Below are 19,414 nucleotides of genomic sequence, written 5' to 3' on the forward strand. Positions count from 1 at the left end.
AAAGAAACAGAGACTGGTTTCAATAATTTCGTGGCGTCCCTTCTGGTGGAAAGGTCTGCGAATGATCTGGTGCCTCCCAGACCTCCAAGGAGGGCCTGGACTATGCAAAGACCTGGCCAATATTTTATTTAGCATTTCTTTCCATAGAAAGAAATTTCTATGATAACACATTAACCATTACCTTGATCATGCTTCTTAAGATGTTCTGTAAATTCAAAAATCTGCAAATTTCAATAAAGTTCTAAGTTTAAACATGGTTCACACTCCTGCATGCTAAATATTTGTTAAAGCCAAATAGGGGCTGTCTAATTTAGACACGGCATGTGCTATCCAGTTTGCCATATCACCCTATTCCCACTTGTATTGCCTTTCCAACTATGAGCTCAGTGATAACTGCTATTCATCATGGCATTTGAATCTCTTATTTTTACACCAAGTCTATTTCATTCATAATATACCTGCCTTATCCCTCTAGATATTTAACTATGTGGCTCCTGCTTAAAAGCAAAATAACATGGGAAATCCTTCACGGAGTGAGTAGAGAGACTTTCTCTCCTTAAAAGGGAAATATGGGTGAGGAAATGACTTTCCAGAAGTCTCCCACTTCCCCTCCCCTTCAAAAGTTCCTCACTTTTATCCCACTTCCACCACCATATAATTGTAAATAAATAAAACAAAAATTTACCTAAGGAAATATGAGCTGACTAGAAAAACACCTGGAGAAAGAAACCTGAATGCATTTGTTTTTAAACTGAAATGTGCATCAGAATCCCTTAGGGGAGATTCTTTTAAATGCAGATTCTTGGACCACACCCTCAGTAGACCTTGATTAGAACTGAGGGTCTACATTTTAAATGAATTCTGCAAGTTATTCTGCTGCAGGAGCTCTAAGAATCACACTTTGAGATGATGGCATCAACCCAAGTGGTGTTACCATGATTAAAGGCCCTTGACTTTGCAATCTATTCCTTAATCGGCATTTCTAAACTTAATTCTAACTAGCTTCTAGCTGTCATGAACAGAGATTCTTTAGCTAAATATGGCTTTGTGGGTATAGGTTTGGCCCCCATCGGCCAGTGGAATTTCTAAGATACTTACAGATCTGGTGTTGGAGAGGTACAAGGAGGCATCACACACGATGCCATACCCCACCAGTCGTTCTCCAGGAAAAAGGGAGTTGGTGCTTACAGGTGAGATCAGGACCTCAGTGGTCTCAGGGAAGACCCAGTCCACAGTCACATCGCTCAGGACAGGGGCCATGGCCTTCTTCAGGGATTTGACCATCTGTTGGGCAAGGTCAGAGCACAGGTGGAGGTATGTGTGAACGAGAGTGTGCACAGGTGAGGAGCACCAGGTCATTGAAGGCACGAGCATGAAAGAGGGTGAGCAGGGGAAAGGGCCTGTGGGTGGCTTGCCCAGCAGTGACATGCCTCTGATCTCTAGATTCCTGGAATGTCAGAGTTGGAACAGATCTTTGCTGTCATCTTCTTTAAGCTTAGCATTTTATAGATGAGAAAACCCAGGGTTCAAAGTAGGACTGTGTGCTGTCCAGGGCCATACAGAAATTCAGTGTCAAAGCATCGACCAGATGGTGAATTTGGGCAAGTTAATTTGCCTCCCTGGGCCTCAGTTTCCTCTTCTGTTGAGGGGGGTCAATGATCCTCACTCTCAATATGGTTTGGAAAACTATCTGACATACTGGCTATAAAGTATCTGCCATGGGACAGGTGCTCAACAAATGATCACTGTTCCACAAATGATGTAGTTTAACATTGCCCAGGTGGATTTCCCCTGGTGTACTACAGAGCTGGAGAAAAATAATGTTGGGATTGTAGCAGAAGTGGTGGTGCACTGCTTGTATCTCTCTTCAAGCAAGACCTGCCTCTTTGCTGCACAGGATGCAGTTGGGTGACAACCTTCATATGCAGTGTCTTAGGTTGTAAGCCAAGACTGCCCATTTTCCTGGAAGCCCCCCGCCAGAGACCAAGCATGGCAGGGATACTACTGTCTGGCTATTTCAGCCCAGTGTAGACATCCGAATGGACAATCTTTGCCCCAGGACTTCCTGTTGGGTTGACTGAGACTTTGTCAGACCTGCACTGTAGTCTGAGGCGCTCCCTGCCCAATTCTGCTCCCTAAACCCTTTCCTTCAGCAGTTGTTGGATCTGCATCATAGACTGAAGACTTTTCCTTCTGCTTCCATCTCCTTCCTCTTTCACAGATGTTATTCTATAATAAACCTCTCTGCAATCCTAACTCCAGCTCAGTCTCTGCTTCCTGGAGGACCGGGACTGACATAAGGATTTTCTAAGGGTGGGATTATTTGTGCCAATTGAGAAGGTAATGGAGAAAAGGCTATAACCCTTCTTATTTCTGGGCCTTTTAGGTTCTTTTAAGCCACCATTGTCATCAACAGCAACTTGGCTAGAAATGACCTCAGACACAACTCCTTATCCACAAAGGGAGGGATTCCTTCAGGGCACCAATCCAGCCCAGTCCATGTATGGAACATGCCATCCAGTGATTGGAGACGAGGGCATCTGGTGTCCTGTAGTAACTCCAGGGATTGCCTCTCTGTGACCCGTACTTCTCTAGTTCTCATCGGGGTGCAGTATGGCTTAGTGGAGAGCTCAGCTTTGAGGTAAAATCCCAGCTCCACTACTGATCTGTCATATGACCAGTCTAGGCCCCTGAGGCCCCCAGCAAGGATTGGGGCCTTTCCACCTACCTTGGGCTGCAGCCGCTCTCCCTCCACCAGGAACTCAGCACTGCCCTTGGATACAGATGCCAGCCCTTGCACCAGTCTGTGGCAAACATTGGGTCCAATTCCAAAGCTATAGCACCTGGGGGGTGGGGAAGAGAGAGGCTGATACTTTCGACCTCCCTGCCATCTTTGTCTCCTGATGGAAAACATACAGAGCATAATCCAACAGAACTATCTCAGATCTGGCTTTATCTTCAGGCAGAGAATAAGGGAGAAGGAAGGAGGGTCATCAGTGGGCACTCATATACACACATATAGAGCCCACAAATTCCCATTCCAGCCAAAGCAGCAGGAAGGATAATCTCTCCCCAGGCTGCTCATATTACTCTTTGGGGATTGCATGCACCAGTGTGGGCTGCTCATCTCTCCTGAAATTTTGAGGGAAAAAGACAAACTTTGAGGTCAATGCACACTATCCTGGAAGCAAAGCACTATGGGATTGTGGGTCCTCTCTTCTATCTCCAGCATTTTCCATATTTTGCCGTGGTTGTTATACCCCCAGTCCCGGGAAGCCCAGGGTGACCAAGTCCTGGGCCTTCAGCCCAGGCGGACCTGGTAGAGAAGGCATGGTTTCGCAGTAGCTCCAGCACCTTCCCTGTGTTGCTGACAGCACCATCTGTGATCAGGAAGAGCAACCGTGGGTGGCCTTGGTACACTGGCTGCCGGATGATCCACTTGAGAGGCGAGAGGATGTTGGTGCCACCCATGTCGGCCCGCATTCTCTGGATATTATCACAAGCCTTGGCCAAGTTCTCCTGCAGGGGAAGGACCACAGGGTGGTCCCCAGAGTCACTGTAAGCTCCCTGGAGGATGAATTTTTTTTTTTTTTTAACCCTAGCTCCTAGTTCAACCTCATTAGAATTGACCTGTGTTCCAATTTCATCTCTGTCTTATCCATAAGGAAGAGTAGGTGGCCATTTACTGGTTGTGACCCTGTCCAATAACATCCTCCTACCAAAGCCTGAAATTCCAATATTAGTGGTACATTAACCTACAGTTGTCCTTTCTAGGTTCCTCTTTAAAACATCCCTGGAAAAGGTAGCACATTAAGCCCCTAATTCTTCAGCACAAATAAGGTTCCTTTTTCTGATAAGGGAGGCAGGTGATGTGGTGGAAAGAACAGTAGACTAGGAATCTTAGAACTTGAGTTTTAATCCTGACGATGGCACTGTCTCTCTGATACTTCGAGGAAATCATTTCCCCAATCTGAGCTTCAGATTCCCTCCTTCCTATGCCAACACTGCGGGACCAACTGGACAGGAATTACCGGCATTGCTATCATTAAGGTCATTGCTGCAAGGACATATTCTCACTGGACAGCACATGCTTCTGACCCAGAGAGAAACTCTTCCAACATCCATACTTAGACGGGACTTATAACTAAATGACATATATCAAGTTTTAATACGTAAATGTACTTTTTGAAACAGCAAGTCTAAGAATTTATCCAAGGGAATAATTAAGGTTGTATGCAAAAGGCTTTTTACAAAGATGACTTCATAGAAAAAAACTTGGAAACAACCTAAATACCCAACAGTAGGGGATTAGTTAAATAGGCCATGATCTGTGTAATGATACACTGGAGAGCCATGAAAATCATGTTGCAGATGAAAACTTACTGACATGGAAATATGTTCATAATAGTGTTAGAAAAAATAGATTACATAACAGTATATAAAACCTAATCCTACCTTTATTAAAAATGTGTGTACACACACAGAAAAAGGTCCAGAGGGACTTACTTGCACCAAGCTATTAACAGTGTTTTTACTTTTCTTCCTCTGACTGATGTAATCATGGAAAATTTGAGTTATTTTCTTTTTGATTATCTGGTTTAAAAAATTTTGGAAAAATCACCATATAATATTTTTGTATTTAAAAAACCCATAAAGTTATTTTTAATGAAAATGTAGCCCATTTGTCAAGCCTTTCCTTGCTTCCTTCCTTCCTGCCTTCTCTGCCTCTATCTGTCCTATTTCTAGACCTGATTTTCAACATGCCACTGGTACTACAGCCCTCTTATTCCAAACTGTAGCTTGAGTCTTGTGAGTTCCATTCTTAGTGCATTTTCATGCCCATATTTTATTTTAGAGAGGGGGAGATGTCAGACAACTGCCTAAACAGAGCCAGCTTCTCTTCAGTTCTCTGCCCATAGGCGTGATCTGGGTTTGACCTGGGTAAACAGCTTCTGAGACAGGCCCAGGGTTATCTCTGTTTTCCTCTGACCTCTTTTCTTCTGTTCCCCACCCCCCATTCTCAACTGGTCTCAACCTTGTCTTCTCCTTACCTCATTGTAGGTCTGACTGGAAGGAAAGAGAGTCTTAAATGTGGATCCAAACCCAATGACATTGAAGAGGCAGGCGGGCATGAGGCTCTTGAGAACCACCAGCATAGCATCCTTACAGGCGAAAAAGAGATTTTCAGGATTCAGTGATGGAATGGGAAGGGGTTACCACCCTGCCACCACACACCAGTGTTCTTATCCTAGCACAGAAGCAGCCTCCAAATATGCCTTTCATCTTTCTGTCTGTACCCAACATCACTCTCAGATCAAGAAATTTGCTGACACTGACCAAGGGCTGGATCAGAGCCATGATCACAAATCTTCTCATCCATACAGCAGAACTGACTTCTCAAAGCCATGCTATTATGACTTCTCAGTCCCCTTGCACCTCCTGCTGACCATGTGATGCAGAGAAGAGCCGGGAGTACTTACTCCCTTTGGCCAAAGCAAAATTGACATCTAAGGAAAGTTGCCTGGCCCAGGTCACACGGTTGATGGAACAGGATTCTGGCTTTCATCCAGGGCTTTTGCATCAGACTCGATCTAAATACCATTAACTTGGGACAAACCTCTTAGGGACAGTCTCTTTAGCTCATATTTCTTAAGTGCAGAAGATTTACTTTACATGCATTACTTCACAATAACCCTTTGAGGCAGGGACAATATTATCTCTACTATATAGAAGATACATTGAGATATAGAGAGGTGAAGTGACTTCTCAGTGGGTATCCAGATAGTAAATGGTGGGGCCAGAAATCAAATACATGTCACTTTACCTCCAGAGCCTGTTAACATTAAAGAGTTTTAACCTATTCAGTTATGCTTGACCTGCCCCCCAGGAGACCTTGATACAAATATACTGAAGAAAAGAATCACAAACAGGAGGGTACAGGTGGTGGCAGAAGCGAAAATGATGATGATGTTGATGATCTAATGCAATGATAAATATCAAGCAATTATCATGTGCAAGATACTGTGCTAAGCAGTGTTAAATATAACTATTTCAATGAAATCATTATTTCATTTGATCTCTTTGACAAGTATTATGGTACAGTGGTTAAGACGAGTTAAACAGATCTGGGTTCAAATCCCGCACTTTTACCATTTTTAACTTGACCTTGGGTTCTGAGCTTTAGCTTGGCATACAGCAAACATTTGGCAAATAAATATTATTATCACCCCTCCCATTATAAAGGTAGCAAAACTGAAGCTCAGCAGCATTAAGGAATTGCACTAAATCCCAAAATATGAGAATAGGATCAAAGCTTCCAACACATACCTCCAAGATATTTATTTATGTAAGTTCTGCCTTGGCACAGAGCTCAGGAATGAGGGCCATTCTCTCACACCCCTTACAGTTTATCGATGATATCTTGGGGATCTCAGCACAGCTTCAGGGAAGCAAAGTGTTTTTTTTTCCAGAATCCCAAAAGGTAACTCTCACACCATACAGTGTTCTAGGCATCACAGACCTACAGCCCATCCTCCCATCCCCTCATTGTAAACACTAACCTAAGCATTCTCTCAATCTGTCTTCATTGCTTGTGTCAATACATTTTGTTTCTTTCTCAAAAGAAATCAATATCTGCTTATTTTTTCATTAGCCATAAATGTATATTCTTGCTAGCAAGAGACTCTGCTGAGCCATAAGTTTGCTTCTGCTCACACTTATTAGAATTTTTAAGCCATGTTTTTGGCAGCAAGTGGCAGCTGAAGAATGAGACCAGCTGCAGGAAATTAAATTGGCTGAACTTTCTCCTTTGGCATGGTTTGGATTTATATTCTCCCCCACCTCCTTAATCCCAGTTTTTTCCTAAAACTTCAACCCAATAGGCCAAAATTAATGACTCAAGCGACCTCCCAGTGTTCTCATTATCAGTGGGGAAAGGGGCAAGTAGCCTGAGTAATTTCTGTGTCTTCCTCTAAAAGGGACACGTTCAGCAGAATAGGTTGTGCCAATGCAAAACTTTTTGTGAAAGACTGACCTTGAGCTCAGTGAGCAAACTAAAGAAAAGAGCAAAGGAAAGAGAGCCAGAGAAGGTTATCGTCAGAGAATACTGGAATATAAGGACAGGCAAGGTCTTTGGTTCAGGAATGGCAAGTGGATTTCCACTCTTAAGCCAACTCTGTTTAACTGGTAGTAATTTCCTGGAATGTTGGGATGTGGAAGGTAAAGAGACTGAACCCAAGCTCAGAAGGGAAATTAAAATCTCATGATCAATTATTGATGTCTGCCTGGATTTAGGGGAGGAGAGCCTGACAGGTATTTGCCCTTATCAATTAATGCTTCCATCTCATTTTATAGAATGGACAAATGAAGTCCATTATTGAGAATTAACTTGTTCAAGGCCACATAGCAAGTCAGTGGCAGAAATAATCCTGGAACCCAGGCTACTTGCCTGCTAGGCATTGTTCTTTCATCTATGCCATGCAGCAGAAATGACATAATCAAGGAGAGATTTTCTTAGTGGAAAAGTATGTCCATTCCCAGTCAGAAATGTAAGGAAAATGAGCACTGAACTAAGATAGAGAAGGCTAGCTCTCTCATCAGTCCTAGATGAGAACCCCCTAGCCTCTTGGGGGTTCGGTTTCCTTACCTGGAACATGGAAGGGAAAATGAATTAAATTTTCTCTGAGGGATGTTTTAGCTTTATGAGTCTTGGTGCTCTAAAGTAACTGAGGAGGCGGCTTATGAATGGTAAGGCTATGAAATGGAGTACTGATGGCCCCTCAGTGCTGATGCTCCAGCACCATGGACAGTGTCCCAATGGCAAGTCTTGCTTATGAAGGGGGCAATGTGCAGAGAAGGTACCCAGACCTGTATCCCTGTATCAGGCAGCCTCAGTCAGAACCTTGGGTCTATATATATCATACGTCAAAACAAAACCCAACCTTAGTAATCCTGAGGGGAGAGCTGGCATCTCAGAGCCCACCTATCTCCTTCCCCTTCCCACTGGTTCTGTTGCCCTGGAAACAAGAATTTGCTCCATGGATAAACCAAATGGAGGAATGAAATTCCAGGTGACAGCAAAGCCCCTCTCTCTTCTTTTTCCCCTCATCCCCTATTTTTTCTGAACTGTGATCCTTTTTCTCCTTCAATAAACAACAATTGAGAGCCTTCAATGCATAAACATAGAGCTAGAGGGGAGGAACAGAAGAGAAAGACCTGGTCCTTTTCTTTAATGAATTCATAAGTCCAGAGGGAGAGATAGACATCTGCACAGCAAAAACACAAAGGAGAGTTTGATAACGCCATAATCGAGGCCAATAATCTCCTAAGGGAGATGCAACTCTTCTGGATGTGTGTAGGAGGGTTTTATTACTCTTTCTTCTGCACTCCTACAGAACTCTCTTTAACATTGAGGCCATGCTCCCAGGCATCTGATTGGTTTGCAGCCCATGTTCCCCACTGGACTGCAAGTCCCTGGAGGGCAGGAACTGTATTTACATCCTGCTGTCTTTCCAGATGGCCAAGCACAGTGCCTTATGCATATTAGTTGTTAAAACAAAGAAATAAAAAATGATGACTTGGTTCTTTGCCATTTGGTCACACAGTAAGGGTTATGTTCAGCGAATCTCTGATGTTGGCATGGTAAGAACAGTCAGACATGGGTTTAATCTTAGACCCAGTAGCTGTGTGACCTTGGTAAGTTACTTAACCTCTCAGGATCCAATTTCCCAATTTAGAAGATGGTGACAAAATAGGACCAACTTCATATGTTTATCGTCTGGATTAAATACCAAATTTTGCATTTAGTGTCTAGCGCAGTATCTGATACATATTAGGCCATCTGCAAATGTTGTGTTCCTTCTTCTTCTCTCTGTAAATTCCTCTCAATATCCAGGTGAGGTGTTTTAGCCAGAACAAAATGACAAAAGCTTGTCGAATGCCAAGGTGCCAAACATGACAAAAGCTTTGTAGAGTGCCAAGGATGAAGACTTCATCTCTTGGAAATGGACAACAGTTCTGCCTCTGCTCATACCGTTCCAGGGTTTTATTTTGGGAGAGTTGAGTTTGGGTGTCTCTGTCTAGACCAATCACAAAGTTGTTCATTGTTCTGCTTACCTGTGCATAGTCATTTAAGCAAGCGGTTCAGGTGTGGAAGTAACACAGCTTGGAACAAAGTCCTGGGGAAGCCAGTAGGAGGAGGAGCCCTGGACCCAGAGGGAAATACCTTTACACGATGGATGTTGGTCCCACTCATGCTGCCACTTCTGTCGACAAGGAAGATGAACTCCCCATGGGTCTTCCTCAGGTTGGGCTGGACTGATTGGAGGTCAGGACAGAAGTTGAGCATGATGACAGAGTGGTGGAGAATGTCCTTGTGGAGGCGCTTCCGGATGATTTCTGTCTGGAGGAAAAAGGAAAACCCTCTCACTTGGGCAATGAAAGGGGTCCAAAGCTGCTCCCAGAGGATGAATTCTGGTCTCTTATTATACTTGTCATGAATTATCAAGATCCTAGTCACAGTCTGCACGAAAGTCCAGGTAGACTGCACCTGGCTCCTGTGCCTACTAGACACTCACAGGTCAATGGCAAGCATGGACTTTGCTACTAGACACTCACAGGTCAATGGCAAGCATGGACTTTGCTACTAGACACTCACAGGTCAATGGCAAGCATGGACTTTGGAAGCTGAAGGACCTGGATCCCAGCCCTGGCAACCTCTGGCTGTATGATCTCGGCCAAGTCCCTTCTCTGGGTCTGTCTCCTTCCTTGTAAAATGGGCCAAATAACATCCACTTCCTGGGGGTGTCTTGAACTGAGTTAGCACATCCAGGGCTTTTGCATCAGACTCGATCTAAATACCCTCAGGAATCTCTTGGCATACACCAGGGCCTCAGGTAGCAGCCTCTTTAGCTTTCACATTCAGTGTGGGAGCCATACTCTAGCTCATCTTGACTCTGAGTTTCTTTCCTTTGGGGGGGGTGCATGGTCCAGGAATTGAACCTGGGTCACCCTCATGAAATATGAGCATTCTATCACTGAACCACCCGTGTACCCTTGACTCTGAGTTTTGTTTCACTGGTTTACTGATTCTCTCCCACTGATACCACTCGTTCCCCAAATTTTATCTATTTGGAAAGCCTTCCCCAATCTCCCAGGTGGACTTCATTACTTAGTTTCCTCATCCATGAAATAAGATTAGAGTACATACCTCATCGAGCTGTTGTATTTTGAATGCAATGCTTTTAAAGCCCACTTCAAGTGGTCTCTAAACAGTAGCCATCATTGTTGATGGTGCTGTTTTTTTGTCCCCAGCACTTCTCACACTGGCTGGCAGATTTTTGCTCATCTCTCTGCCTCCCTCTAGCTTATAAATTATTTGAAGGCAGGTCATCCCTTAGTCTCTTTTGCATCTCTAGGACTTAACACAGAGGCTGGTATAGAGAGGGAATCAGAAAACATTGAAGAACACCATAGTTCTTTACCTTTTTTGTAGAGTATCACAGCTGGCCCTGACTATTGAACCCCCTCTTTTTGATCCTCCTACTCAATATTGAACCTCCATCCTCACTCTGCCTTGCTCAGTCTCCACCCTGACTTTCTCTGCGCCTCTTTACCTGACTGTCTCTGTACAGGTATCTTTTTGTGTCTATTTCTCAGTTTCAGTCTCTTCCCCATCTCAATAGATGACATCACCACCCACCCAGAACCTCAGAATTGCTGTTAATTCTTCTTTCTTCCTCACCCAAACATCTCGTACTTCAGCAAAGGACTGTCAGTTCTCCAGCTGAAATATTTCCTGAACTTGTCCTCTTCTCTCTGTCTCCACTGCTACCACCCAGGTTCAGGCCAGTATCATCTCTTGCCTGGACCTTTGAAATAGCCTCTTACTGGCCTCTTTTTTTCCAATTTTATCTCCCTCTGGAGGGATAAACAGAACAGCCAGTGATCTTACTCGCCATCCTCTTTTTTTTTTTTTTTTTTTAAAGAGAGAGGGAGGAAGGGAAGGAAAGACAGAGAGAAGGAAGGAAGGATGGAAGGAAGGAAGGGAGGAAGAAAGGGAAACATCTTTAAACATTTTCTTGTTTTATTATACTTTGTTTGTTTGTTTGTTTCTTACATGGGCTGGGGCCGGGAATTGAACCGGGGTCCTCCGGCATAGCAGGCAAGCAGTCTTTGCCCGCTGAGCCACCGCGGCCCGCCCACTCGCCATCCTCTTGCTTAAGCAATAGCTTCTGCTTATCCTCTGCCCCCTGGTTTATGACACCCTATGTGATCTGACCTCTGCCTACTGTTCTACTTCATCTACTGCCTTACCCTGTTCTATTTTAGCTGTATCGGCCTTCTTTCTGTTTCCCACACAGGTTGCCATGATTATGCTTCTGGTTTTTGCATCTAATGTGTTCATTGCCCTCTCCGTTCACGGTGGGCTCTTTGCCACCCCCCAGGTCTTATCCTCAGATAGGCTTTCTCTAAATACCTGGCTGAAGTACACCCAGCCCCTATCTCTCATGATCACATCACCCTGTTTCCTTTCTTTCATGGTCCCCATACCTCTCTCAATCGATCTTGCTCATTTGCTTACTACTTGTCTTTCTCCCTGTTCTAGAATTTAAGTTCCATGAGGAGGGCATATATCATTTTTGGTGTCAAGAGCTGACATCTATTGGGCACTTAGTGTTCATTGAGTGAATAAGTGAGGGGATGAAACTGTGGGTCTTTGTGTGTGTTACTGACCCTGTGTGTGCATTTGTGTGTGTGTGTGTGTGTTTGCTGTCTGTCTCTGTTTGTTTACTTCTCTCTGTGTGTGTCTCTCTCTTGTACATGGTATCTCTCTCTGTAATTTGCCCTGTCTTTGCTAAATCACGGTTGTTGACAGCTTGCCCCCAACCCTCCTGCTGAGGGATTGAGCTCTTTCTCCTCCATGGAGTCCCTCTGCCACAGGCCAGTGCCCAGTCTGGCTCTTTTGATAACAGCGTCTAAGCAGAAACAGCCATGTCTGCCAGTGAGAGAAGTTATTTTGGGGAGCCTGACGTCTGTCTCTTAGAGGGGTGAGGTGGGTCCTCTAGCCTGGGATTCTCTAAGGTCTCTTCTTGAGCTGCCATTATCCAACTACAATAAAACTGCTCACTTCTCAGCAGCTGCGGGTTGATTGCTGTCATCCCTGGAGCTCATGAAAATATGGGACATTTGCACAACCAAACCAAGGGGGCAAATTATGTTCATTTGCTTCCATGGTCCCAGAACTACCTGACTTAAGGCAAGCCAGCCAGGGCAACCAGCTGCAGGCCTGGGGAGTCCTTTGTGCCCCATCTTGCCCAAATACCACAGTGACCAGAGCTCAGTGGCACTCTGGCATTTTCTCAGACCCTTGCCACCGCCGCCCCTCCCCCCAATCTGAGAATAAAGAGCCAGTTTCTTCTCCCAGCTGACTAATCTGGATGAGAGGATTGTGCTGGGAGGGCAGCTGTTTCCAGTGGGGTCTCCAACATGGGGATGATGGGATGGGAATCGAGCCATCTCCACTTCTCAGTTTCTATTCCCCATGCCCACCATGCAGGCACTTCCAGTAGGGTCTGTAACAGTGGGGATAATATGAGCACTACCTCATCTCCACTTTCCTGCCCATTTGACGTCTCACCATTCCTCTTCTTCCAGCTGGGCCAGCTGGGACTGGCAGGGACTGTTAAATACATCTGAAATACCCAACCTGGCCAGTTCCAATTCCTTAGCCTCATCGTCACAATATCTAACTCTCAAGACGACAATTTCCTTCCACTTCCTCCAGCTCATCAATTATTTCTGGGTGATGAACCTCACTTATCTCACCTAAAAAATGGTGTGCCACCAATCTTAAACTGATCTTGACATTCAGGATGCAGCTCGGAGTACGGGGTCATGTGCGGGTGAGGGCTTCAGAACACAGGCCCACAGGCAGCCCTGCACACCCAGACCAACCATCTTGAAGTTGCTCGTTGAACTTGTGGCTGTCAGCTTAGCCTCCCCCCATTCCTTTCCCCATCCCTGCCTTCACTGCCGGTGCCTCCTATCCCTTAGTTCCAATGAGTGTGGTGGGGAGGGAAGCAGGAAGGGAAATTTCTCAGTCTTTCTCTGCTCTGCCTTTATTCTTTATGTGACAGCAAGCAGAGATTCACAAAGGCAGGAAAAGCAAAGGACCCATTGAGTAGGTACGAAAAGGGAGGCCCAAGAGGTAAAGATGAAGCTAGGCGGGGCCAATTGTTCCTGACTGCCCCTTGGGATTGAAGTAGCCTGGAGAAGGCCAAAGCTGCTTCTACTACTAGCCTTGAATTTTGCCTGTCTTGGGTACCAAAGTCAGGCCCTAGGAAAAGATGACCTGGCAGGAGGTGGGAGGACCAAGCTGGGGTGACCGCTGCATCCACAAGTCCATTTCCGCTTGCCCTGCAGTGCCCAGCCCATGGAAAAGAAATATTGATGAGAAACACTACTTGTCCAGGATTGAGCACCAGTTCGCTGTGCGACCTCAGAGAAGTCACCTCCCCCAACTCAGGCCCCAGCTCCTCTTCGGTTCAGTGAGTACAGGATCCCCATGCCACCCAACTCTGCCATCCATGGACTCCGGCTTTAGTCGCCCTCACCTTTCGCTCTGCACTGCTGTCCTTCTTCATTCCTTTAATGAAATCTGTTCTTCCCTTCAAGTGCTGGTCAAATTCTCCCAGGGTCATGTCCCCTTTCTCTATCAGGACATGCGGCATGTGGGGCTCTGCAGGAACGAGGAGACCAACACTCAGCACTCATCCCGAATGTGAGGGTGCCAGTGTCCTTGTTTAGGGGGCAGGACCTTCTCAGGTTATGGGACTCCCAATGGCAGCCTAAAACAGTGTGGGGCCATGGAAAGATTCTTCAGCTGGAGTCAAGAAAGCTTAGTGATCATGGGCAACTCACTGCCCCTCTCTGGATCTCAGTTTTCCCATCTGCAAAATGGGAAGGGGCCTGGATTAAATTGCTCTCTGATCTTTTCAGGTTCTGACATTCTATTAATTCCAAAAGAGGAGAGACAAAATAATTCCTTGTCAAGGATACAGAGTTGCTAGGGTCTCACTGAGTGGAGGGTTTTGAAAGTCCTCTGCTCAGCTGGTCTGAGGGGCAAAGTGCCCCAGTGGCTGGACAAGACCTTGGGACCTTTGCAGCTAGAATCAGGGCAGGAGACACTCGGTTCCTCAGGAGGAGCCAAATTTCCAAGGAGGCAAGTGGTTGGGCTTCTCCCCTCTGCTACTCACTCCCACCCGTACCCTTGACCCAGGGGGCCACATGTGTCTTTCCTGGATCAGCACTTTTTCCCTCCCACAGGCATCCCAGGGCCCCTGCACGGTGCACCCTACCGCTCGGGTGGATGAGGATCTCCACAGGCCGGTCGAAGGTGTGCTTGTTGGCTAAGGTGATGATGATACTTTTGGCTGAGCAGGCGGATGGGGCTGCGTCGGCGCGGATCTCATGTGTGGGACTCTCTACCCCTGAGTGGCACAGAAGGACCGTAATAGGCTCGGAAGCATCGAGCCTCTCGATGGGGGCATAAAGACCCCAGCAGAGATGACTGGCTCCCCGGCCCATCAGAGGGTCCTAACCTGCTATGTGACCCTAGATAGGTCTCCTCCCCACTCTGGGCCTCAATTTCCCCATTTGCAAAAAGCTGGGCTTAGATACATGATGTCTAATGACTCTTCCCGCCCTGACCTCAGGGTCCAGCAGTGATGATGGAGTTGCTTCCTTATAGGGCACATAAGGCACCCAGCATGCTGCCAAGCAGCGGAAAAAGCTCAGCACTAATCGGTGGTTGCTTTTGGGGTGTTTGCTCCATGAATGTGGCTTGCATCAGAATGTAATACTGCTTTAGGAAAACACTCGCTGACAAGAAACCACATCCCAGTGTTCTTTTAACACCCAGAGTGGGTTGGGAAGGAGAACCCCCAGAGTCAGGATTTTCAACCCTGGCTTCCTGCTAGAGTCACCCAGGGAGCTTGTAAATGCTCCAACACCCAGGATACACGCCAGGCCAATTTCATCTCTGTGGCTGAGGTCCAGATATTAGGATTTTGAAAGCTTTCCTGGTGGTCCTGACGTGCAGACAAGGTGAGAACCAGGAAGCATCTTTACCACTCTGGCCACCAGGAGAAGACCAAGAACTTACCATTTGCCCAGGAAATTTCCCTGAGGAAGCCCATTGGAGGTGGGGGTGGCCTTGACAGCTGACCCTGTGCGGGGCTTGTCTGGGGCTGCTTGTTGGAGAGCGGAAACGGGGTTGTTGGGTCTGGGCACCTCCCCCTTCCTCTTTATACCCCATCTATACCCCAGCAGCTTTTGGCCCAAAAGGGGCCTCAAGTGTTCTTTCCAGCCAGGCCCCCGTCTGGGCAGCTCCCTCTCACCTGCGAGCAGGCATGGCCCCCGGATCTCCAGCTGGAAGTTGAACTCATACTCCATGGGATTGGACACCTCTGTGTTCAGGAGAGTTGCCAGGGACAGCTTGTTCCAAGAGTCCAGGGCTTGGGTTCCAAAGCAATGCCTGTCTTTGCTGCGAAGGGGGCAGCAAAGAGGGAAAAGGAGGGCAGCCCAGGGCAGTGGGGGAAGATGAGGAGATGGTGAGACCCAGGCAGCTCTGGCCCCCCTGAAGCCAAGCTGGCCAAGGGTGTTGAGGAACTGGCTCCTCCCATGCCTGGAACCTTACTCACCCACTAAGTACTGGGGCCTGACTGACCTGGTACTGGGCAGGTCCTGCCCCCCCTTTTCTGCTGGAAATCCTTTTAATGGCTCCCTGTTGTTTTGGGGAGAAATTCAAAGTCTTTGCCAGGACCGCAGGGGTTCCCGAGGCTCTGCAGCCCCCTCTAGCACCACCAGTGCTCTGGGGCTCTGATCCTGCTTTTGTCCCTGCTGTTCTTTCCTACAGGAACCCTCTTTCTCATGCCTACCTCTTCCCTATTGTCCAGTTCTCAGCTGAAGTGCTGCTTCCTTGAAGAAGCCCTACCTGGCTCCTGGTTCCCCCAGGTTAGATTCTTCTTTCATACTCTTAGCCCAATATCTGTCTCCTTCATTGCATTTTACATAATAACTTGTGCATGCAAGTATATAAACAATTAGTTACATGTTGTTTGTGTTATTATGTGGATAATGATCTCTCCTACTAAGTTAAAAAATAGCAGAGACCCTGTTGCATTCCTAACCTCTGGCCCCGGTGTCTAGCATGTTGCAGATGCTCAGAAAATACCTTGAGTTAATTAAAATACAAACCCTGGAAATTCTGATCCCACACTGTCTAAATCCCAGAACTTCCGGCCAGGACCATTACGGGGGGATTCTTAATTGCTCTTAAAGCGAGCAGTAGAGGAGCTATTATGGAGGGTGGCAACTCTAGGGCTGAGCCTTACCTTCTAGGCTCCCGTACCATCTCCCCATCCTGCACACCCCAGACTTCACCCAGCTGCCTCCTGGCACCCTGACCCTCATTTGGGCAGGGGCTCCTTACCTGTGGGGCTGTTGGGTGGAGAGGCTCAGGCTGTCGGTGCAGAACTGGGGCACGGTCGGGACGCAGACGGCAGGCAGCAGGACCCTCACAGCCCCGCTGGGGAGTGTGGGGAGCTCGGAAGAGGTGCTGATGAAGATGGCCACGTTCTCCATTGGCGCGATGGTCCCCAGGTTGACCACGAACAGGATCCGCTCCAAATCCTCATCCAAAGCCACCCTTCCTGGTGTGCAGGAATGCGGGGCGATACCAGAGCCCTCTCGCAGAGCATTTCCTAAGAGCCAGGACTGGCATCAGGGGCTCTGCATATATCTGCATCTCTCAGCTTCTCTAAGCTTGCGGGGCAGTAGGTTAAAATAGTCCATTTTGCTGTTTGGAGAAACTAAACCTTGGCATGGGGCTGTGGCTTGCCCAAGTTACTCAGCGGACAACTAACTTGTTGATCATCTGAACCCACATGGGTCTGGTTTTAGGCTGGATGCTTTCCATAGTACCTGTGGAGACTCAGACCCACACAAACACCCAGCAGGCAGTCACAGCTCCACCCTGCAGACTCTTTTTCTCCTCAAGAACTCAGTTCAAGCATGAACCCCGCCCTGTCCTGCACCTTTGGGCTCCAGCCCATGTTCTTTGCTTTTATCCAAAAGGCCCAATCCCTTGACCCTACTTAGCCTGTCTTCCCCATCCATCTAACCCGGCCATGAACACTTCCCAGGCCCCCCATCTGGCCCCCTCTTCCCTTCCTCTCCCATCATTCAGCATTCTCTTGGCCCAGCTGCTTTCTCCCTCCTATCATGGTTACTCCAGGCTGTGGGGAGTTATACCAACTTGAGGGCAACTTGGTGCCTTACACGTGGAGAGTGCCCATTAGAAGATTCTGGGGCACATTAACATCAGGTACGTTGGTCAAAGACCTAAAGATAAGAATTTCCTACATCATGTGATACTTCGTCTGAGTTCAAGCCCCGGCTCTGCCACTAACATGCTGTGTGACCTTGAGCCAACCACTCACCCTCTCTGAACTTCAGTTTTCTCATTAGCAGGCATCAGCAGCTACTCTTTGAGTACTTACTCGGTACCAGGGACTGTGATGAGTGTTCGGCCTGAATTCTCTCCACTGAACACCAGGAAAATATAACTGTTTGTTTCATTGCTCAGACGAGGTTTAATTTTTTTTATCTATGTCCAACTACTTGTGAGTAGCAGGGTAGGGAGTCAGTCCACAGCCTCTGAGCTTAAGAACAGCTATCTATTCTGCTCTATAGGGATACCTAAAAATCTCTTTTATTGCCTTCTTTGATCCCCACCACACTTTTGAGGTGAGAACCATAAGAATTATCTCACTTTAAAGACAGTGAAACTGAAGTTTGGAGAAGTTAATGATAGGTCCAAGGTTGTACAGGATTCCATCTCGGGATCCCCAACTCCTAGTCCAGTGCTTTTTCTACCCTATCCCATGGCTGCCCTTGAAGTCTGCCTGAGGCTCCGACCAGGCCCAGTGCCTGCCACAAAACTGCTGGCCTCCTTACCTGTGATAGGTGTGCCACGGACACGGGGTACATCAACATGGCTGCTCTCCAGCTTGGCTTTGTCCTTGATCTGGACAGTCACAACGCGGTCAGCAATGACTGCCTCAAAGCCAATCACCGTGGTGTAATCATCCAGCGGGTACACGAAGAGGCCTGTCGGAGCAAGGCTCAGCAACGTGGGGTGCCCCACCCTGCAAACCCCGCCCATGGAAATGTGCCTGAGCCTCTGGCCTGCCAGGTGGATGGCTCCCTCTGCCACTTAGCAGATGCCAGAGAGAACTCTGCAGATCCTGGAGCTGGACCCACGAAGGGCTCTGGGCCAGGAGGGGTAAGTGCAGCAGCTTGCATCATGTGGGAGGCAGGGCAAATGAAGAAGGGGCAGCTTCTCCCCCTTCTTGCCAACTTTATTTTGCAGGCATGTGAGCCTGCAAAGAGATTGGAAACCTGGAAGTTATGGGATGTATTGTGTGAACCTAATAAAACACATCTGTGTGGTGGATTTGGTCAATGGGCCACCAGTTGGCCACCTGTGGCCCTGAGCACCTGGGGCTTTGGCGTCCTAAACGGGGCCCTGCCACGCTTACTAGCTGAACTTGGATGCAACGTTTAGCTTCTCTGAGCCTCATCGCCCCGCCTGTAAGACGAGAATAATGAAGCCAAACTCATAGGGTCGTTAAGAGAATCAAAAAAGAGCTGCAGGGTGGGCCATGGTGACTCCGCAGGCAGAGTTCTCGCCTGCCAAGCCCGAGGCCCGGGCTTGATTCCCAGCGCCGGCCCATGCAAAGAAAAAAAAGAGCTGCTGTTTATTAAACTACGTGTCCTGTTTTATGGCCAAGTATTTTATATTTCATCCAACTTTAATTTGCATGCAGATCACCTAAGGCTTTTGCTAAATGTAGATTCTGATTCATTCGGTCTGGGGCTGGGCCTGTGCTTTCTGCATTTCTCACCAGCGTGATGCAGGGGGCTCCGGGACCACACTTGGAGTCTCAAGGCCTTATCTCATTTGATTGTAAATTAATGAATTTAACCATTACTACTGGGGCAGCACAACACAGGACCCAGGGTGACCATCCATAAACCCTGGCTTCCCCGCCCTCTGAGCCTCACTTTCTCCATCTATCAAATCATTCATCTTCATCATTTGCACATCTAAAGTAAAAAAACTTTTGGTAATTTAATCCCTTGGGTCCCCAGCTGGGTCCTATTTTAAGCCACTCCCTCTAGGATTCCTCCAACAGAGAAACAGGCTCTTCTGTCCAGCCCAGGCGATCGCTGGGGGAAAGGAGGTTTCCTGCAGGTTCCTCTGGGGCAGCGTCGGCCCCCAGGGCTCTGAAAGGATTTCAGAACAAACATCAGGCGGAGGGTGGGTGTCCAGAGACGTGAAGCTTGGGGG

The 19,414-nt window shown here is 47.3% G+C and overlaps 1 protein-coding gene across 2 annotated transcripts in view; it reads right to left on the reverse strand.

The window, feature by feature from the left end:
• VWA5B1 (von Willebrand factor A domain containing 5B1) overlaps positions 1 to 19,414 on the reverse strand; it is a 55,866-nt gene that overhangs the window by 27,743 nt on the left and 8,709 nt on the right. For both annotated transcript variants that reach the window (XM_077151019.1, XM_077151020.1), the window contains exons 3-12: positions 18,019 to 18,171; positions 16,493 to 16,763; positions 15,399 to 15,544; positions 14,358 to 14,489; positions 13,614 to 13,738; positions 9,224 to 9,400; positions 5,052 to 5,162; positions 3,317 to 3,519; positions 2,729 to 2,843; positions 1,099 to 1,284 (exon numbers count right to left, since the gene is read on the reverse strand). In XM_077151019.1, the coding sequence (XP_077007134.1) occupies positions 1,099 to 1,284; positions 2,729 to 2,843; positions 3,317 to 3,519; positions 5,052 to 5,162; positions 9,224 to 9,400; positions 13,614 to 13,738; positions 14,358 to 14,489; positions 15,399 to 15,544; positions 16,493 to 16,763; positions 18,019 to 18,171 (1,619 nt within the window). The remainder of the gene's footprint in view (positions 1 to 1,098; positions 1,285 to 2,728; positions 2,844 to 3,316; positions 3,520 to 5,051; positions 5,163 to 9,223; positions 9,401 to 13,613; positions 13,739 to 14,357; positions 14,490 to 15,398; positions 15,545 to 16,492; positions 16,764 to 18,018; positions 18,172 to 19,414) is intronic.

This window comes from Tamandua tetradactyla, chromosome 2, assembly GCF_023851605.1.
Source record: "Tamandua tetradactyla isolate mTamTet1 chromosome 2, mTamTet1.pri, whole genome shotgun sequence".
NCBI classification, from domain to species: Eukaryota; Metazoa; Chordata; class Mammalia; order Pilosa; family Myrmecophagidae; genus Tamandua; species Tamandua tetradactyla.